Below are 18,271 nucleotides of genomic sequence, written 5' to 3' on the forward strand. Positions count from 1 at the left end.
CACGCGTCACCGGGGAGCGCGCCACTGCCATTGGCTGGGCGCGGCGGCGGGGCGGGGCTGCCGCCCCGCTGGCGGCGGGGGCGGGGGGTCCGCGGCGCCGCCGCCTCCATCTTGCGGGGGCCGCGGCTCGGGGCCCTCGGCGGGGCGGGAGCGGGCGCGGCGGGGCCGGGCCGGGGGGTGCAGCCGCTCGGGAAGGCGGCTCTGGGGGCAACGCGGGGCCTTGGAGGCAGCCGCGGGCAGCCCCTGCGGGGCTTTGGCCTCTGAGGGGGGTCTGGGGCCAGGGCGGCCCCTTGGGGTGCGGCAGGGCCTGGAGGGTCCCCGCAGGGGGGCAGCTCCTTGGGGGGTTGCAGGGCTTTGGAGGGGGGGCTGTAGGGCGTGGTGGGGTGGGGTGCGGTGTCCTCCGGGGGTGCAGCCCCTCGGTGGGGTCGGTACGGCGCGGGGTCCGCCGGGGGTGCAGTCCCTTGGGAGGAGGGCTGAGGGGTTTGGGGGTCCCCGGAGGGTGAGGCCCCCTCGGGGGCATCTGCAGGCCTTGGGGGGTTTGGAGCCCCTCAGAAGGGGGTCTGAAGGGGTCGGGGGAGTGCAACAGCCTGGGGGGGTGGCTGTGGGCTTGGGGGTCCCCAGGTGGGTCACCCCAGGAGACGGTGTCCCAAGGGACGTGGGGGGGCTCGGTGCCCCCAGGAGAGGAGGGGGGCGCGACTGAGCCCCCTCGGGGAGCGCGCTTACCTCTGCGCTGAGCGGGGTGACGCACCGGGGCGCCCGCCGAGGAGCCCCCCGCTGCCCTCCCCCACGGGGGACGCGGCCCCCTCGCCCGGGGCTTGCGCCCCGTGCCTGTGGGTGAGGATGGCCTGGGCTCTGAAGCTGCCGCTGGCGGATGAGGTGATCGAGTCCGGGCTGGTGCAGGACTTCGACGCCAGCCTGTCGGGCATCGGCCAGGAGCTGGGCGCTGGGGCCTACAGCATGAGGTAGGTGGGCTGCTCCGGCCCCCTTATAGGGTCCATCCTGCACCTGGGAGAAGGGCTGGCTGCCCTGCGGGGCTCGGGGTGGGCTGAAGAGCCCCAAAATGCTCCTAAAGGTGGGGGATCAAGCTGCTAACGTCACGCCGGGGGACGGTTCAGGCTCTGGCACCAACCCTAGGACGTGGTGGTGGCTGCTTGAAGTTGGGATGGGGTCGTGGTTGCAAAGAGCCCATCTGCCGCTCAGGGATTTGGGGACTTGCTGGGCAGCCGTTTCGGAGAGTGGATGCGCTGAGGGCATGGGGGTGCGCAGCCCCTGTGCCGCTTGTCGTCTTTGGCCTCTTGATGTCCTCAAATGGCAGCGAAATCGTCCAGCGCTAGTCCCACGCTTCTCCTCCGCTGGCTGGTTGCTTTGGTTTTATGCAGTGTACAGTAATTGCCCCAGGAGCGGTACTTTGCCCTAAATAATTACGCTCCCGGAGGAACACCAGTGTGGGTTTTTTGGGTCAGGCCAGCTCTGTCCTTCTGACTCTGAGTTAAACCGGGATCAAAGGCAAGGAGCAGGACCCCATGGCGTCAAAACGCCCTGTGCATGAGTGCGGCAATGGGGATCGGGACCCTGTAGTGTTGGACGCTCAAACCATATCGCACAAGTATGTGGCCTGTGCCCCAGAGATGGGTCCCAGCTTGCTTCGCCGCTCTGCCCTCCCGATCCCGACTCTGGCATCCAGCCGCTCGTCTGAGCGTCCCTACAGCCGTGGGGCCAAAGCACCGCATCGTACTCGCTGTTGAAGACCCGGTAACGCCTCGTTTCTGGCTGAGTGTGTTATACCGGGGAAGCACAGCCCGTGGACGAGGTGTTGGGCTGGACGGGGTCTGCCAAGTCGGTCTGCGAGCGGCCACGCGCCTCCCTGCCGCCGTCCGTGATTAATTGGCTCCATCTTGGGCCGGTGCAGATCCGAGGCCACCTGCAAGAGTGCTGCTGTGGTGTAATTTGGGGTGAGAGCTTTATTAGTTCAAATGGGACTTCTGTTGTGCTTGTTTTCATCCTGGGAGCCCCCCCGGCTGGAAGCGAGGAGGGAGGACGAGATGAATTCCTCTCCGCAGACCCAAGGCAGGAGCTGGGCACACAGGCAGGTGGCAAAGAAAGGTTTGGAGGTTGGGACTGAGGTTAAACCGTCCAGGAGGAGGATGCGCAAGAGGACACCTTGACGCAAAACTGGGGCTTTCTGAGGGTGCTGCAATTGGAAATGGTAAAAGTCAAAACTAAAAATGACCCGTCGGGTGATTGCTTATGGTAAAACAGGCTGGAAAGCAACTTCCAGCCCCTGCCCTTTTCCAGGGGAGGTGGAAGAGCAGCTCTTCTCATCCAGCCTCCCTCTCCTTCCTTCCAGGGACGAGGAGAGCCAGCACCTTCCCAAAGTTACCCCTGACCGCCTTTAGGATCTGTCATGACCTTTGGGGTTTGTTTAATTGGAGTGCTTGGGGAAAAAAACCCCGAAGTCCCAAAGGTGTGCGAACTCAGAGGGAACGCATCCGTCACCTCTCCCGGCAATAGCAACACCAACCCGCTGGCCGTGCATCGAAGTTTTAATTGCACGAGGAAATCTTGCAGTTGCGAGCTTAAAGCGTTTACATCCTTTACCTACCACAGCTGACCCAGCCGGGCACCGACTTTCAGCACCGGAGGTTTAAGCCGAGGTTTCCCGAGGCCATGGCTCTGCACGTCCCCGTACCGTGCACCAAACCGGTTGCAAAGCTTTTCCACGCTGGTATTACCGGTGCGAAAGGGCTTTGAGCTCCGTGTTGGTGGCTGTGCTGCTGCTCTGAGCCCGACCTGCTGCCGAGCTGCGCTCTCTGCGGGGCTCGCTCGGCCGTCTGAAACCTGACTCTTTTTCAGAGGCTTTTCTTGACCTGTGCTGCCCATAAATAGAGCATGTGCCCCCGTAGGTGAGCGCGCCGACCTTCCTGTCCTGACATCTGACATTTTCTCTCCATGTCGTGGGAAGCAGGGAAAGGTTTCAACAGGCACCTTGGGTTTTGAGCGTGTTTCTGGCTTTTCTGTGCTTGCCCCGTGGGGGTTTTCCGCTTTCATCCCCTCTCCCTATGGAAGAGGCACGTTATTACCTTGGGAACGAGCGCTGGTAGGTGGTGGCTGGAGATGAGGGTTGTTGCTCGGCTGGGAGCTTTTTCTCATTTGAGTTGCATGGTAGGATTGTGCTTTGCGTTTGTTAACGAGCCTGAATTCTTGGTGTTACTGTTGTTCCCTGGAATTAGGTTTTTAGGAGAGCGGGGGTGTCTTTGGAGGTGATAATGGGGCATTGACGGAATGCTTCCATCCGCAGAGTTTTTCTGTAATTATTTTTTTCCCTCTTTTCCAGGAGATTCTCTCCCACCCCAGAACCAAAGGCCTTAAGTGAAGTGTCTTTCCCTAAAAGCATGTTAAATTGCACAGTGAAATACTGCTTTTTTTTAAAGGGAGGCGTGTCCTCAGGCGTTGCAGGAACTTCTCCAGGTGCCTTTGGAGCAGGCAGGACCGTGCATGGGTTTGTCTAAAGAAAAATCTGCTGACGGGTGCTCGGTTTGGCCACGCTGGGCATCGCGGGGATGTCGCAAGGGGCTGCTCGTGGGACGTTGGTACCTGCAGGACTCAGAGCTTCCTGGCTCTCCCCAGACAACCCACAAAATGTCTGTTCTTGAACTTGGTGGGCAATGGCAGGGTGGGACTAGCAGGGAGGCAAATTAACAAAGTGCTTTCTGTACCGCTGCGAATCGCCTCGCAGGTCACGGCCGTGGCTGCGGCGTTTTGCTGCCGTTTGCAGGTGGCTGAGGTTGTCCTTCCCCTGGAGATGCCACGAAGACGCCAGGCCCAGGAGCTGCCGAGCTTTCCCTTGCTGTTTTATAACCACGTTGTCTCTAGAAATAGTTAATTTTCTATTGCGCCCTGCGATGCATAAAGCTGACCCTGTTACCTGGGTCCTATAGCACAGACAAGTAACGGCATCTGAACGACCGGAGGTCCCAACTGAGGGGCTCTTGGCAAAACCCGCGGCCGTTGCGATGGCGAAGGATCGCTCCCCGCAGGCAGGGCTGTCGCGGCAATGCTCTACCAACCTGTCCGTGCACGCAGGGTTGCACCAAAAGCAACTCTGCTTCCCCAATAGCTGCTTGCAAAAGCAAACCATCGTTTGCTTGATGATTATTCCTGATTAATTCTTGTTCCAGAAATACAGGGATGTGACTACGCTAAGTTTTTTTTTCCCCTTTTGCAGCTCACAATAAAATGTGGATTTGGGTTGTGGTTATGCAGGGTCTTGGCGAACACAAGTCTAGAGGCTGGATTTGGGGAGGTTTTGCAGGGACGGCTCTGCCGCTCCTCTTAGCAGGCATCCAAGTGGTCGTAGTGGCTGTGTGGAGCTCCTGGAGCCCTGAAAAAGCAGCTTGTGATATTACAGCAGAGCACTGTGCTGCGTAGCGTGGATCCAGCATCGCGTGAGAGCTTCGCGTGCAGGGGAAAAGTGAGCGAAAGCCGGGATGACGGCGATGTGCTGGCTCTCCGAGCGGCGAGGTCAGTCGAGCTTTGCCTCTTTCTCACCCTGACTGTTTTTGTGCGAGGCAAAGCAAAAGAAAGCAAAACCCGGGGTCTCCCGAGGCTGCAGAAATGGGATTGAAGCACTGCCGTGTCAAAGCTTGCGAGGAAAATGAGCGCTCATGCGTGCAGGAGAAGTGCATCCTGCGCTCCTCCAGCTGCCGGGAGAATTTGTGCAGGGCATAGCCTTTAAATTAATTTCCCCGTCTGTCTGGGCGCAGCGGCTTGGTGCTGGTCTTCGCTCTCCTCACGCCTTGTGCTTTCTAACGGGGATTGGTAAGATCCGTGCTTTGTCCTGTCTTGGCAGCATGCTCGGGCGAGAAATCCTCCTGCGGGAGGAAATGCTGTTCCTCTGCTAATGAGATGGAGCTGCAGGGAAGTTCATCCTCCGGCTTGTGTGATTTGCCTAATTGTGTACATGCGCCTTGATGCATCGTCAGTGCCGAGACCGGAGCACCCGCGCGGCTCTGTGTAATGTCTGATAAGTTGGGATGTGGCTCTCCCGCTCGGGTTTGGGCAGCAGTGATAGGTGTTCCTTGAACAGCGCTGGTGGATAATTTGGTCTCTGGAGACCAAAGGGTTAAAGCCCTGTTAGGGTGGGAGCTGGTATTTGGCCAGACAAGTCCAGTTTTTCCTTGGGAAAGGTTTTTAATGTTCAACTAAAGGGAAAAAAATGCTGATTGAACTCTTTCTTCCTTGCACACCCACGAGTATCCAAAGCCTAGGAGCCTGTAACGGCAGGGGAAGGCAACCCGGCTCTTCAGCGGGGCTTAGCGCTTCGCTACTGCCCTTCGAAGGGACCCGAATAGCTCTGTCCCCACACCGTGTTTCACCGGGGGTGTTGGGATGGTGCTGGGTGGCCCCGGTAGCTGATCCGCAGCTCTGCGGTCGCGGCCGTGCTCAAGCGTGTTTGCCCACGCTCTGCTTTTGCTCCGGGCTCTGCTCGTGTGGATGGGTGGGAGCATGTTCTGGTTTATGCGCTATGGAGTAATCACTCTTGGCCATTGTTGTGGCTCAAAACAACTGCTGAGAGTCAGCTTCTGAAACAATTTCTGTTAAATGTGTGTCCATAGGCTCAGGGATATCGCTGATGGTTTTTAAATTGACATTATTCAGCAAGTTCTTGTTGCCCAGCGGCCTTTTGGGTATGGAAAAGTGTCTGTGATCGGAGGGGAGTGGAGACAGCAAGCTTTTCGCGTAATCGCGAAGACCTGGAGACAGCCTTCACCTGGGAGAAGTTGGTAGCATGGGGCTTTGGCAGCCTCGCTTTTCCCAGCCAGCGCCGAGAGCGGCGTGACAGCATCCAGAGGGTGAAGAGCCCAAGCTGGTGCCAGCTGGAGCAGCTCCGTGCTGCTCTGGCACGGTGTGGAGCTCCCGTGTAACTCATCCCGTATAACCCGATAGCCAGAAAGGTGCCTGGGCTGTTGCGGGTTAATGGTTTGTGGTGAAGCCATCCTGACGGCTCCCCAGGGCAGTTCCTCCCGAGTCGTGGCGGCTTTCGGCAAGAGGCAGACCTCTAAGGTGTAAAAGAGGTGCCTGCGGTTGTCCAGAAACCTGGGTCTGGTTTCTCCCACGTCCCGTGGCGTGGGAACCCAGTGCCGCCAGTGATGCGCAGCGTCTTCTGACCTCTGTGGGCACCCCGAGCCCTCGGCTTGGGTCAGGGCTGGCTGGTTGTGTCAGCCCAGCAAAAGGGCTCTCGAGTCTGGGGGCTTGTTGATGGGTTTGGGGAAAGCTGGAGTTCCACCTTTTGCCGCCTTCGTTTTGGACGGGCCCTTTCCGTGTCGGAGCCTGCAGGGTTTGCTCCACCGAGATGTTTGTGTGTGTCGTGCAGCAGGTTACGGTTGCGGGAGGGAGGGTTTGGCGCTCCGACCATGCGTCCCCCCTGTCCCACGTGCCCTGAGGTCTCTGCCTTCGCTTTGCCTGACACTCTGGTTCGCTGGGGCCTTGGAGAGCTTTTATAAGCACAGAGCAAAAAAAAAATTGGCTTTTACAAGCACATGGCAAAAAAATTGGCAACCTTGACCTGAGCAAGACTTCAAATTCCTGCCAAACCTCTCCTGGAGGGCACACGAGCTCCTGGCCACTCTGCTTGGAGCTGGGGAAAGGGTTAGCGGCCGGTTTGCTGGCAGAGATGAGCAGGCCAGTTCTGTGAGGAAGAGGACGGGCGTTTATCGGTGCAACACGTATGTCATTCTGTGTGTCTGTCTTTGCAGCAGCTCTGCGCTGACGCACAAGTGGTGCAGGAGTCGTGCTGCCAGGGGAGTTGGGGTTCAGTTTGAAACACAAACTCTGTTGTCTCTCAGCTTTGAAGCAAGAAATGCGTGGGGTTTGGGTGGGTATGGAGGCTAACTCGGACAAAGCTTTAGCAAGAGTGTCAAGTCCTCAGGCTACTCAGTCTGCTTTAATGCTCCTTTGCAGTTCTGCAGAGAGATGTCAGGGTATGTGCTTTTTTAATGAAAAAAAAAAAGCTCAAAGCTCCTTCTAGGAGGAGGAATTAAATACCAAACACATCATCTCTCTGTAGCCAAAGCTGAAATGAATCTGTCTGACAAATCTCTTCGCAGTGACGTCCTTGCCCTGCCCATCTTCAAGCAGGAAGAATCGAGTTTGCCTCCCGAAAACGAGAACAAAATTCTGCCTTTTCAGTACGTGCTGTGTGCCGCCACTTCCCCCGCCGTCAAGCTCCACGACGAAACGCTCACCTATCTCAACCAAGGTGAGAGAAGCCCCGTGCCCTGCGCAGGCCGCATGTGCCTCGTGTAAACACCCTAAAAAAATAAAATTCTGCCTTTGGAAATTTCCCCTTGGGAATGGAAAGTTCCTCGATTAGTAAACTCCAGATTGCTCCTGTTTGGAAGCGCCAGCTCCTTTGCCTTGCTGCCTGCCCTCTGCTTACGGCGGTGGCATGAACCACCTGTAGGATTTAACCTAATTAAAATCTGCGCGATGTAAGGTGGTTAACTGGTGTACCAGCGCTGGGGTGCTCTGCAGCGGGTGTGTTTTACAGGTTCAAGCTGTACCCGCGGCTTTCAAGTAGAACTGGAAGATCAGGGTTGGCGACCAAAGCCAGCTCAAGCTTGTGTAATCGATTTCTTCCCTGTCCTTGGCCTTGGGTTAATGAGGGTAATTCCTGGAAAGTACTGCTGCAGGAAGGGGGAGGATTCTGTTCCTGGAGAGGGACATTACAGCTGTGGCTCTGATGGCTCGTGCTTGTATGACCCTGCACTAAAACATGGCAAGGTCAAGCGGCATGTCCAGTGTGGCAGAAGACAATGTCGAAATGCCAGAGGAGGGGCAGCAGCGAAGGTCCATCCCCAACTAACCACGAGGTGCCCTTGTCTTTTTTGCCCCTCAGGGCAGTCCTATGAAATCCGGATGCTGGACAACAGGAAAATTGGGGAGCTGCCCGAGATAAATGGGAAACTGGTAAAGGTAGGCGGAGAGCACGGGTACGCGTGTCCAGCTGGGGCCATCCCATGCCGTAGGGAGCAGCCAGCGAGGTCTTGTCCTGCGTTCCTGCAGCAGCCTCTGTGACAGCATGTGTGGGATAGGTCTGGCTTGGTTGGGAGTTTCTTTTCCCTTTCTCCCACCTTGTTGAGCCCAGCCTGGCTGGTGGTGCCCAGTCAGTCTCACGGGGCCTGGGCTTGAGCCAGAAGTGATGGCTTTAGTTTTGGGAAGGATAAGCTGCCACCTTCATGCTTCTGTCTCAAGAGTCTGTCTGAGCTTGCTTTTATTGCTTTGGCATCTTCATGAAGCCTTCAGGATCCTCTGCTCCCCTCTCTGCCCTTTTTCTCGCACTGGGAAATGCCCCGCAAGAAATGTCACGTTTCCCGGGGCAGCTCCAGGCACTGACTGTTTCTCCCCTCTAGAGCATTTTCCGGGTGGTGTTTCATGACCGGCGGCTGCAGTACACGGAGCATCAGCAGCTGGAGGGCTGGCGGTGGAACAGGCCTGGGGACAGGATACTGGACATAGGTGAGTCCCCGTGCCAGCACCTTGGCTGGGGCTGGAGGAGATGTGGGTGCCTGAAGTGCCTCCAGCTGGGCTCCTGGTCCCTTGACGTTAAGGGACAAAGTGCTGTCACGATTCTGCGCTTTGAGAGACGTTGTTGGTTCTTCCCTACGTTCCCTTCCCGTGAATCTCTTCCTTCTCCTACAAACTGCAGCTTGTTCTCCATGTGTGCCCCTGCAGATATCCCAATGTCCGTGGGCATCATTGACCCTAGAGCAAACCCAACCCAGCTCAACACAGTGGAGTTTCTATGGGATCCTTCAAAGAGAACTTCGGTGTTTATCCAGGTAAAAGAGAAGAAGTGAGGAAACTCCTGTTGTGACAGGTGTCTAGGGGTAAAAATAAGTTTTCCAATGGGGAAGAAGGTGCTTTTATTTTTATTCTTTTTCACTCAGAGCAGTGAAATAGCAGCCAGATGTTACAGTGGTAGAAGGATGTCAACTAAAATACACCCTGCCTCCTGCCTCAAGCGATGCACGAGAGTAGCAGTTCATGTGTTAGCAAGGCATGGGCACAGTTGACCACCAATAAGTTTTGACACATTTTTGTGGTGGCTTAGGTCCTGCTGGTTTTGTGATTTGGGTTTCCATCTTGCTTAGATGCTTTTGCACATGTCAACAGCTGCCTAAACCTAAAATACCTCTTGTAAATCTGGCCCTCCCACCTAAAATAAACGGTCTGCAGCGCGTGGAGGCTGATCCGGAGCTTGCTTGTAACGTTGAGAGGTTGCAAAACTTGTTGGAAGAAATGTGGCTCCACCTCTGCTGTAGCATCCCCTTAACTCCTTAATGCTGGGGGTGCTTGATGTGATCCCATCCCAGCTCTGTATTTCGCCCTTCTCCCCAGGCAGCTCTTCACGTGAGCACTGTCCTGGCTCCCACGAGGGGAATGGGAAGTTTTGTGGTCAGTCGCACACGGCAGGATTACTGACCACCGGATGCCTTGCCTTCCCCCAGGTTCACTGTATCAGCACGGAGTTCACCATGCGGAAGCATGGAGGAGAGAAGGGAGTACCTTTTCGGGTCCAGATAGACACATTTAAGGAGAATGAGAACGGCGAGTACACGGAGCATCTGCATTCTGCCAGCTGCCAGATCAAGGTCTTCAAGGTACCTCAGCCCGTTGGTGGCGTTTCCACACCAGGAAACAAACTGGGAGTCAGCCCCGATTCACGCTGCAGCCCCAGCGAATGTCAAGGTGCAGGGCAGTGGCTGAGCTTGCCAGCAAAAGGGCCTCTCGGTCCTTCTGGTCTTGCATTGCCATTGAGGCTACAAAACAAGTAAGCCAAGAACAACGTACAGGGAGAATGTGGGTGGTTGTTGCCTCTGCCTGAAACCTCCCACGTCTAGTCTTATCAGCTTGGGAGATCCTCCAAGGAGCTCTAGTGTGTGTGCAAGCTCCTCACTTTATTACTACCTGTTGCTGATGGTCCGTCTGGATCCTGCCTCTCCAGTGGCGCAGGTGTCTGGTCCCTGTTGCGAAACGGTTTGCAGAAACCCAAAGCCACGACCGGGCAGTGGCAGCCGCAGCAGCACGGTGATGTGGGTGGCCAAGAAGTGGCCAGGTGCCGTGTCGCGGGGGTGGCTCCGCAGGGAATAAGCAGGGACACGCCGTGCCCACGCTGTCTGGTACGCTGAGGTCGCCTCCGTTACCCCATCCTCCCTGTAACACCACGCGAAATCTTGTCCGTGGCTCCTCTGTCCTTCTCCCTTTAGGGGCACTTGGCACGCAGCGGGGTCCGTCGCCTGGCCGGGCGCCTGCGCTGCTTTGCAGTTCTGCCATGAAGCTGCTGCGGGATATTGGGCAGCGTGCCCCGCTGCTCTTGACTTGGCATCTTTCCCCTTCCCTCTCTTCCCTTTTGCCCGTTCGGATTATAACGTTTTGAAGGCAGGGGTGTGATTTGTTAGGGCTTGTTTCAGCTCTGGCTGCCATCTCGATGCAAACAGCCTGAGCGGATGGCTGTGGAGTTGGGGGTAAAAGGCTGGACAAAAGCACCCGGAGGATAGTGAGATTGCGAGGCATCTGGCGCTGCATTTCTACTGAGCTTCAGCGTTTTGTGCCAGGGCATGGGGCTTGGATTGGGTTTTTTTTGTCTCTGACCTTGAACCAGGAAAACTCAAAGCAGTGAAGCTGTGGCTTCAGGGCACAGTCTCCCTTGCAGAAGATGAGCTCTGATGGTCTCAGCTTTATCTCCTGCTCGTCTGACGCAGCTGCTCTCCTGGGGTCAGGGCTGCTGTTTGGGCAGCAGACTCAACACTGTGCGTGTTTCCCTGTGCCTGCGTGAGATCTGTTCGCTGCAGCGTGTCCTTTGTGGGTTAACGTGATTCAGGCTCGTGCCCTGCTCTTGCCTTTCTCCCCTCTGCCCCCCAGAGCTGGGAGCATTTCGGTGCTTTCAAAACAGCTGCTGAGGGCCCCTTACCCAGGCTCGTCAGTGCCTGGAGTACAGATCCTTTCTAGCTGCCAGAAGCAGCAGCACCGACCATGGTAGGATAAGAGCAACCATTAGATTTTCATGGCAGAAACTGCCTAATCAAGTCACAGCTAAGCAGCACCTCCTCGCCCAGCTCAGAACGTGGTGGTAGCTTGTTCAGGTCTCAGCTTTGCTGTCCAGAGGAAAAGAGATTTGGAGATTTGGAGCCTGGGGGAGCGGGAGGGCTGTGGTACCCTGCTGTATTCACAGTCCTAAAGCTTCCCTACTGGTACCATGGGTGCACTCATCCACTCGGGAGGCATCCGTGTGTTGGCACGCAACTGTGTTGGTCCACCAAGGCCAAATTCCTTTTGCTTATGAGTGCAGGCAGAGACCGTGCGCAGCCAAGTTTTAAGGGAATTTCTTCATGATTCTGCCAAGGGGAGCACCGGGATAGCTGTGGTGGTTACAACGGCACTCTCTTGCTGCTTTTTCCAGGGCTGTGGGCATTTGATAAAGGCAACAAGTAAAATCATCTTAATCTTGCGTGTGAGAAAGTGCACGGTTTTTCAAGGTTCTGGCAAAAGCAAGGACATAACTGAGCGCTTTCATGTTCTGGTGCAGTTTGTGCCACTGAAATGCCGCCTCTCAACGTGGTTGGTGAAGGTGCAGAAGACACAGCTCAGATATGTGACACCAGAAACTGGCCTTTGGCCCCTTACAGCCAACATACGCTGTCGGGAGAAATTTCTTTAGAAAAATGTTTCACCTCCTTGTTCAGATGTTCTGGACCCCACTTTAGGGGTGTGGGTAGATCAGGGTATTGGGGTTGTTACAGAACCAGTGCTGTCACCGTAGTTAATTCTCTGTGCAGATAGTGCCAGCCCTTTTCCTTTTCCCTCTGTAAAGCAACAAGTGGGTGAGTCACCTTTTCTCATTCTTACATTTCTTGTACATCCATCCAGCCGCCTGCTGCTGCCCTTGCCATGCTTCTGTTCTAACAGGAATATCTCCTTTCCAGCCCAAAGGAGCTGATCGGAAGCAGAAGACAGACAGGGAAAAGATGGAGAAGCGTACACCTCATGAGAAAGAGAAATACCAGCCTTCCTATGAAACTACGATACTCACAGAGGTGGGGTGCTCTTTTCATGCAGTGGTTGGCATCGTTGTTTTAACGAAACCTGGCTTGCCTCGCTCGCAGGTGGCAAGGAACTGGCTGTTCTGCTGTGAAATGTTTGGCCAAGCTGTTAATAGCTGCAAGACAAAAGCAAGATAAAGTTTGTAGGCAGAGGAGGTGTTTCTTACTAGACCCGAAAAAGGGCTTGGAAACATGATGGATTTTTCCGCACTATGATAGATCATCTAATAAAAGATTTTTACTTCTCCCTGCAAGCTTCGTTTTGCCCATGTGGCAACTGGCCACCGAGGTTGTGAGCTGGCAGAAAACGCCATTGTTTCCTCCCCGTGGTAGTGGAAAGTGTAGGTCTATTAAAATGCGATCGTCTGAGGGGACGGTGCCGAACAGCCCTGGGGAGGGAGCCCTCGTCCTGCCCCGGATGAATTCGGGGATGCGCGGCAGTGCCCGATGCAGGCACGATGCGCTGCGTGGCTTGCTGCCCAGAGGCGCCCAGGCTGGCGGGCGCCATGTGTGTCAGCCCAGCGCCAGAGCAATGGTTTAGATCCTAGATCTCCCTGCATTTGAATTTTGTGACTTTTGGCCTTTTGAGGTTAAGAATCGCTAAATCTGAGCTTTGTGACCAGCTGCAGTGAATTGGCATGGCTTCTTTTAATCCCCTACTTTATTCTTGAATTCCACTCTTGAATTCTGTTTCGTAGTCGGTTGTCGGTCGGCAAATAGCTGTTAACCTGTGCTGACCGGAGCAGATGCGCGTGCTTGTTCAAAGCAACCCTGTGACTCTGCTGGGTTTTCCTTTCTAGTGTTCTCCCTGGCCAGAGATAACGTACGTCAATAACACGCCATCCCCCGGCTTCAACAGTTCCCACAGCAGTTTTTCCATTGGCGAAGGGTAAGTCCGGAGAAGAGGCTGGCTGGCTATCGATCTCTGCCTTGCGCGAGAGATTGATGTGTCTGCGCTGGCGGTGATCGCTAGCGAAAGGAAGGGCCTGATTCCAAGGCGCACGGGGCTGGAAGCAGCCTAAGAGGCTGTGTCGGTGGGGGAAAATCAAATTAAAGCCCTTGAAGCTTTTTGAAAGCTACCTTTCCTGGCTGCAGCAAAGCTCAGCCCTTGCACGAGAAGCCTGTATGCATTTGATCAGCAGTACAGCTTCCAGCCTGCTTCGCTCTTTCCCCGTTGCCTTAATGCTCCGGCGTAAGCTGTTCGTTCTTGCAAAGTACCGCACTGCAACAGTGATGGTGTTGCCGCAGCCACGTAGTTGTCTGTCCCTGTGTTTCAGTGGTCTCGGCTATGGGACTTGGAGGGTGGTGGTTGCTGCCTGCCGGGATCCCGTGCCGGAAGGGGAAGAGCGATGCTTAACCTCGTGTTTTGCTCTGTCTGGCTCTTTTCCCCAACCTAGCAATGGCTCGCCGAACCATCAGCCCGAGCCACCCCCTCCGATCGCAGATGTAAGTCACACCTCAGAGCTTATGCTTGTGGTAAGGATGGTGCACAGGTCAGAAAAGGGGATTTGGGGAGGGAGCGGGGGCGCGGTTGTGGGTGGCTGTAGTTTTCTGGGGAAGGGACTGCTCTTTGGGGAGTTATAACTTCTTTTTGACTCCTAGTTGGAAAAAGAGGTGACGGGCTGAAAAATGTCCAGTACAGCGATGTGGAGCTGTGAGCAAGCTTTTTGTAGCTCACTGTGACCTTTACTTATTGCCTTGATCTTCACTGTGCTTTTTGCTTTGCTTCCTTCCTCTTTCTCTGTCCCTCTGAAGCCTTTTAAATCAAAACCTGTCCAGGCTGCAACCTTTATTGTCTGTGAGCTGTGAGCCTGGATCACTAGGGTCTTGATTTAAGATGGTGATGATAAACACTGACTGAGCTGACCTGTGCGCATTCCTCAGTGGAAATGCTTCCACGTCACCTCTGAGGCTGTGACCCTTCTTTTCCTACGTTGCAGAACCTCTTGCCCACCAGCACACCCCAGGAGGCCCAGCAGTGGCTGCACCGAAACCGCTTCTCCACTTTTTCTCGGCTTTTCAGAAACTTCTCAGGTAGGTTTTGACATTCCCTCCATGTCTGCCCCTTCTCTGTGCCAAGTCACTCTGCCTCCTCTTGCTCCTGAGGCTGTCTTTGTGTTACCGTTGCAAATATATGAGATTTTAAAAAACGGGGTTTTTTTTGTAACAATAAAACTTGGCTTCCTGAAAGCTGCGTTTCTCGTTTCTCACCTCGCTCTCAACTGGCAAAATAATGGGGGCTGGGGTGGTTTCTCTTCCAGGAGCTTGCAGCACCCCCCAGTCTTAAAACAGACTGAGAAATGCTGATCTGAGGGAAAGCACTGTGTGTAAAGAAATGCTTCGTATTTATTTTCCTCTCCTTCCCTGGCAATACGGCCTCCAGGGTTACCGAGGCGCTGGATAGCAGCCGTAAATGATAATACGGGATGCAGGCTTGTACCAAAACCCCCTCTTGCAAAAGCAGTCTGGGAAAAAATCTTACGAGAGTCTTTCTGGGGGAAGCAAGGGGGAGGTTGTTAGCAGAAGGCAGAAGCAATTTGGGAATAGGGTGAGCTCTGTGAGCGGGAGGAGGGGAAGCCAGCGCAGCTGCGATGCCCGGAGTCCCCCCATCCCAGACACTTCGGGCTGGATTGTGTGACTTTTCTCTCCTTTTGGTTTTTAAAACTGTAGGTGCAGACTTACTGAAGCTGACCCGAGAAGACGTTATCCAGATCTGCGGCCCTGCGGATGGCATCAGGCTCTTCAACGCGTTAAAAGGACGGTATGTTGTTTGCTTAAAAGCTGGTTGTGGATGGAAGGTAAATTGTATTTGTTTTAGCCTGTTTGCTTGGCTCTTGCTATTAGAGAGAACAGAGTTTCATTAACCTTCCTGAACCTCTTTCAGTCAAATTTGATAACTTAGCCAGCAGGGTAACTGCTCCAGAGACAATCTGGGAAGAAAATCCACGTGGGAGAGAAGCATTAGAAATTATCTTACTCTTTGAGTGTCAAAGAACCAAGCCACAAGCCAGAAAGTCCTGCCGATAGAGTACTTGTTTCCTCCGCCCTCTGAACAGCCTCTCAGTGGAATTTCCTTCGCAGGAAGGGAATATTCCTTTGCACCTCGCCCTGAAGAAGCAGGGACTGGTGTTTAACTGACCTCCCGTCTGAGCTGAAGCATTTCAGAAGGCGCTGCTGCAGCCCAGGGGAGAGGCGCAGGGCACAGGGTGGGCTGTATCCCGGAGGGAAGGTCTGGGGAGGCATCGGCACATGTTTCTGATACGGGGCAGCGAGAGCTGTGCGGGTGGGAAGCATTCCAGAGGGTTAATGTACTGCCTCCGATGGCCAGGAGGTAGCGGGGGAACGTGGTCGCGCTGTGCTGGGGAGAAGGGCACGGAGGGCGGGAGACGCTGTCGGCTTTTGCACTGCAAAATGAGACTCTGAACAAGGAGCGTGCGTGTTAACCAGCAGAGCTTGGTCTGACCCGTGGCCGCTCTGTCCTCAGAAGCGGAATGTCCAAGTTAGCTGCTTCGTAGCCAGTTGGTACCACGTCCCCTTGCCGACTTCGTCCCCTTCTCTGAAAAACCTTTGTTGCACCAACAAGGTGGGGAGGACCACGATGGTTTTGCTTCAAGATGAGTTCATAGATCTCATCTTTTCCTTCTGAGGATACTGGGGAGGGAAGAGCTCTGGCAACGTGTTGGAAACTAGAGGTGTCCTTGAGCAAATCTGATGGTGTTCGCTGACTGCTCTGCCCATAGGATGGTGCGGCCCAGACTGACCATCTACGTGTGTCAGGAGTCCCAGCAGCTGAGGGACCTCCAGCAGAAACACGAGGACGGGGACACAGTAACCAGTACTTTTTTTGGTAAGGGCTTTGAAGCCTGGCTGGGGGCACGTGGGCTTGGGTTGCTGCTGACAGGGCGAGGGGGAAGGTAACGGCTGGGGGTTCAGCAAATAGAAATGCAGTGGGGGCTGTTTCCAGCCCCACTGCTGCTGCCCACGGGTGCTCAGCTCCAGTTGCCTTTCATCCCCTTGTCCCCACGCCATTGCCCCATGGATTTTGGGCTGGCAAAAAGCCCCTCTTGCAGCCAGGGCTGCTTGTGTTACCAGAGCCCACTGAGCCCATACAGCAGCTTGAAGATGGTCTGTGGCTTTTGTTTTCAGCTGCTATGCCTTGTGTTGGCTGCTGTCATCCTTGTCCCTTTGCTGCAAAGAGGCAGCGAGCTCACGTGTGAGCTCACCTGCAACCTAATGCAGACTCTGTACCCAAACCGAGGGGTTGCACACGCTTTCCTTTGGTAAGGGTGCCAAAAGATCGCAGCGAACCCTTTTTACTTGCCCTGGTCCTACCCAGCTGATTTTTCTCCTTGCCCACCAATTGGGTGGCTGCAGAATCTGACTGTCGGCATGTTGCCTGCTCTATACTGACAAATGATAGCTCCTGCGAGAATCCAGCATTGCCCAGACAACAATGAGTGACCTACATTTGCGGAGCAGCCAGGCGCCGGTTTATCCACCTCCGTGATTGGAGCAGCAAGTGCAAAAGCAAACAGCTTGTCCTTTCCTTGCCCTGCTCCAATTCGGATCTTCTCGCTTCCCCCCAGAGACCTGCCTCGTGGGAGTGGGGCAACAGGGGAGGCTCTGGGGAGGTGCTAGGGCGGTGTTTCCTTTCCTGCTGGGATTGAAAATCGCCAGGAACAGTCCAAAAAGTTGTTCGGCTGATGCTAGTCGAAAGAGAAGCTTTTTGGGGCAAGGACTGCATAAATGCAGAGCAAGCATTGCAGGACATTGATGACAGCCAGGTTACTGTGGAGCTGATGCTGATGCAGCTTAGGGTACGGCTGCAGCCACGTAGCAAGAGCAGACAGCAGAGACACGCTGCAGTCGCGTGTAGATTTAGCAGCTTGGGCTTGGAAAGATGATAGCTGCGTGAGTCGGGCGCAGCAGAGCGGGTGTTTAACCTGCTGAAAAGTTGATGGGCTGCGCAGAGTCCCTTCCCAACAGGGCTGTGATGTTCCTGGGCAGAGAGCAGCCTGTTTGCGACGCTCCTCTAAGCATCCGCTCCCTAGGCTAGCATGCGTGGCACTAGCTAAACCCTCCCTGCACCTACGGGGTAGACATGGGAGCTGTGCTTGGCGTCCAGCTATAATAGTTCTTCTCCTTGCAGTGTACCACGCTATTTATCTGGAGGAACTGACGGCGGTGGAGCTGACGGAAAAGCTGGCCCAGCTCTTCAGCATCTCTTCCCAGCAGATCAGCCAGATTTACAAGCAAGGTCCAACGGGGATACATGTGCTGATCAGTGACGAGGTAACAGCCTCTGCGTGCTCCTTATTTTTTACCTCTTGCACTGGGTTGCTTCAGCTGGTTCGTGTCTGATTGTGCTCTGAGCTCCACTGTGGAGGTTGTGCGGGACCCCAGGGAACGGGTCCCGTGGGCAGGCCTTCAGGAAGGGCCCTGTGCAGTCACCTCTGGTTTCCAACGGCTTGGGAGCTAATCACTGAGGTCTAGGGATGCTGCTGTGCTGCCAGGGGCACCTCACTTAAACCCATGAGGTTTATAAGGCATGAACAGCTCTCCCAGAGCTAGTCCGGGCTGCGTGCGCACCTTCATGCTTGGGTTTCTTCTAGTTTTGCCATAGAAACAGGGAGGGGAATTGCTCTGGGAGGACTTTGCTTTCAGACCTGCATCCCAGAATCCGATGGTCTCTCTCTCGGTTTGCTGGTTCAGAACCTTCCGCTCTGGAGAGCTGGAGGAAGGAATAAATATTTATGGCTGGTGCCTTTCCTACCTCCCAGAGCACTAAGCTCCTGCCCGAGCAGCTTCTAGCCCTTTCGGTACTCTGCCCATCGCTGAATGGCGGAACGCAAAGCCTTCACTTAGGGCTGTGAAACTCTTCTGCTTTGTTTAAATACAGCCTCAGGCTAAGCTGGCTTTTGCGGCTTCTTTCAGATGATACAGAACTTCCAAGACGAATCCTGTTTCGTTCTGGACACCATGAAAGGTGTGTAAATGCCCGGGCTCCGACTTGGATGTCCCTTCCGTACTTCTTGGGGAGCTCTTGTGTTGGATCCGCTTGACCAGCGGATTCCTTCGCTGTTGCGGGTGGCTGATGAGCTCTGCTTCTTTTGCAGCTGAAACCAATGATAGCTACCACATCATCTTAAAATAGGAGGGGACGGGATGAA

At 54.9% G+C, this 18,271-nt stretch overlaps 1 protein-coding gene across 3 annotated transcripts; it reads left to right on the forward strand.

Annotated features, from left to right (window-relative positions):
* Positions 1–688: 688 nt before the first annotated feature.
* TFCP2 (transcription factor CP2) lies at positions 689–18,255 on the forward strand (the record flags this gene model as incomplete). 3 transcript variants are annotated; one of them, XM_082011925.1, is made up of 15 exons in its annotated part: positions 689–962; positions 7,107–7,258; positions 7,898–7,974; positions 8,412–8,517; positions 8,734–8,840; positions 9,510–9,662; positions 11,985–12,095; positions 12,902–12,990; positions 13,499–13,577; positions 14,042–14,135; positions 14,772–14,862; positions 15,842–15,948; positions 17,251–17,393; positions 18,036–18,087; positions 18,218–18,255. In XM_082011925.1, the coding sequence occupies exons 1-15, from the start codon at positions 841–843 to the stop codon at positions 18,253–18,255; spliced, it is 1,521 nt and encodes a 506-aa protein (XP_081868051.1). In that variant the 5' UTR covers positions 689–840. The 3 variants fall into 3 exon arrangements, with proteins under 3 accessions (XP_081868051.1, XP_081868052.1, XP_081868053.1); XM_082011926.1 differs by having other exon boundaries at positions 13,499–13,547; XM_082011927.1 differs by lacking the exon at positions 9,510–9,662 and having other exon boundaries at positions 13,499–13,547.
* Positions 18,256–18,271: the final 16 nt, after the last annotated feature.

Source organism: Phaethon aethereus (genome assembly GCF_964289735.1).
Source record: "Phaethon aethereus genome assembly, chromosome: 29".
In the NCBI taxonomy this organism is placed as follows: Eukaryota; Metazoa; Chordata; class Aves; order Phaethontiformes; family Phaethontidae; genus Phaethon; species Phaethon aethereus.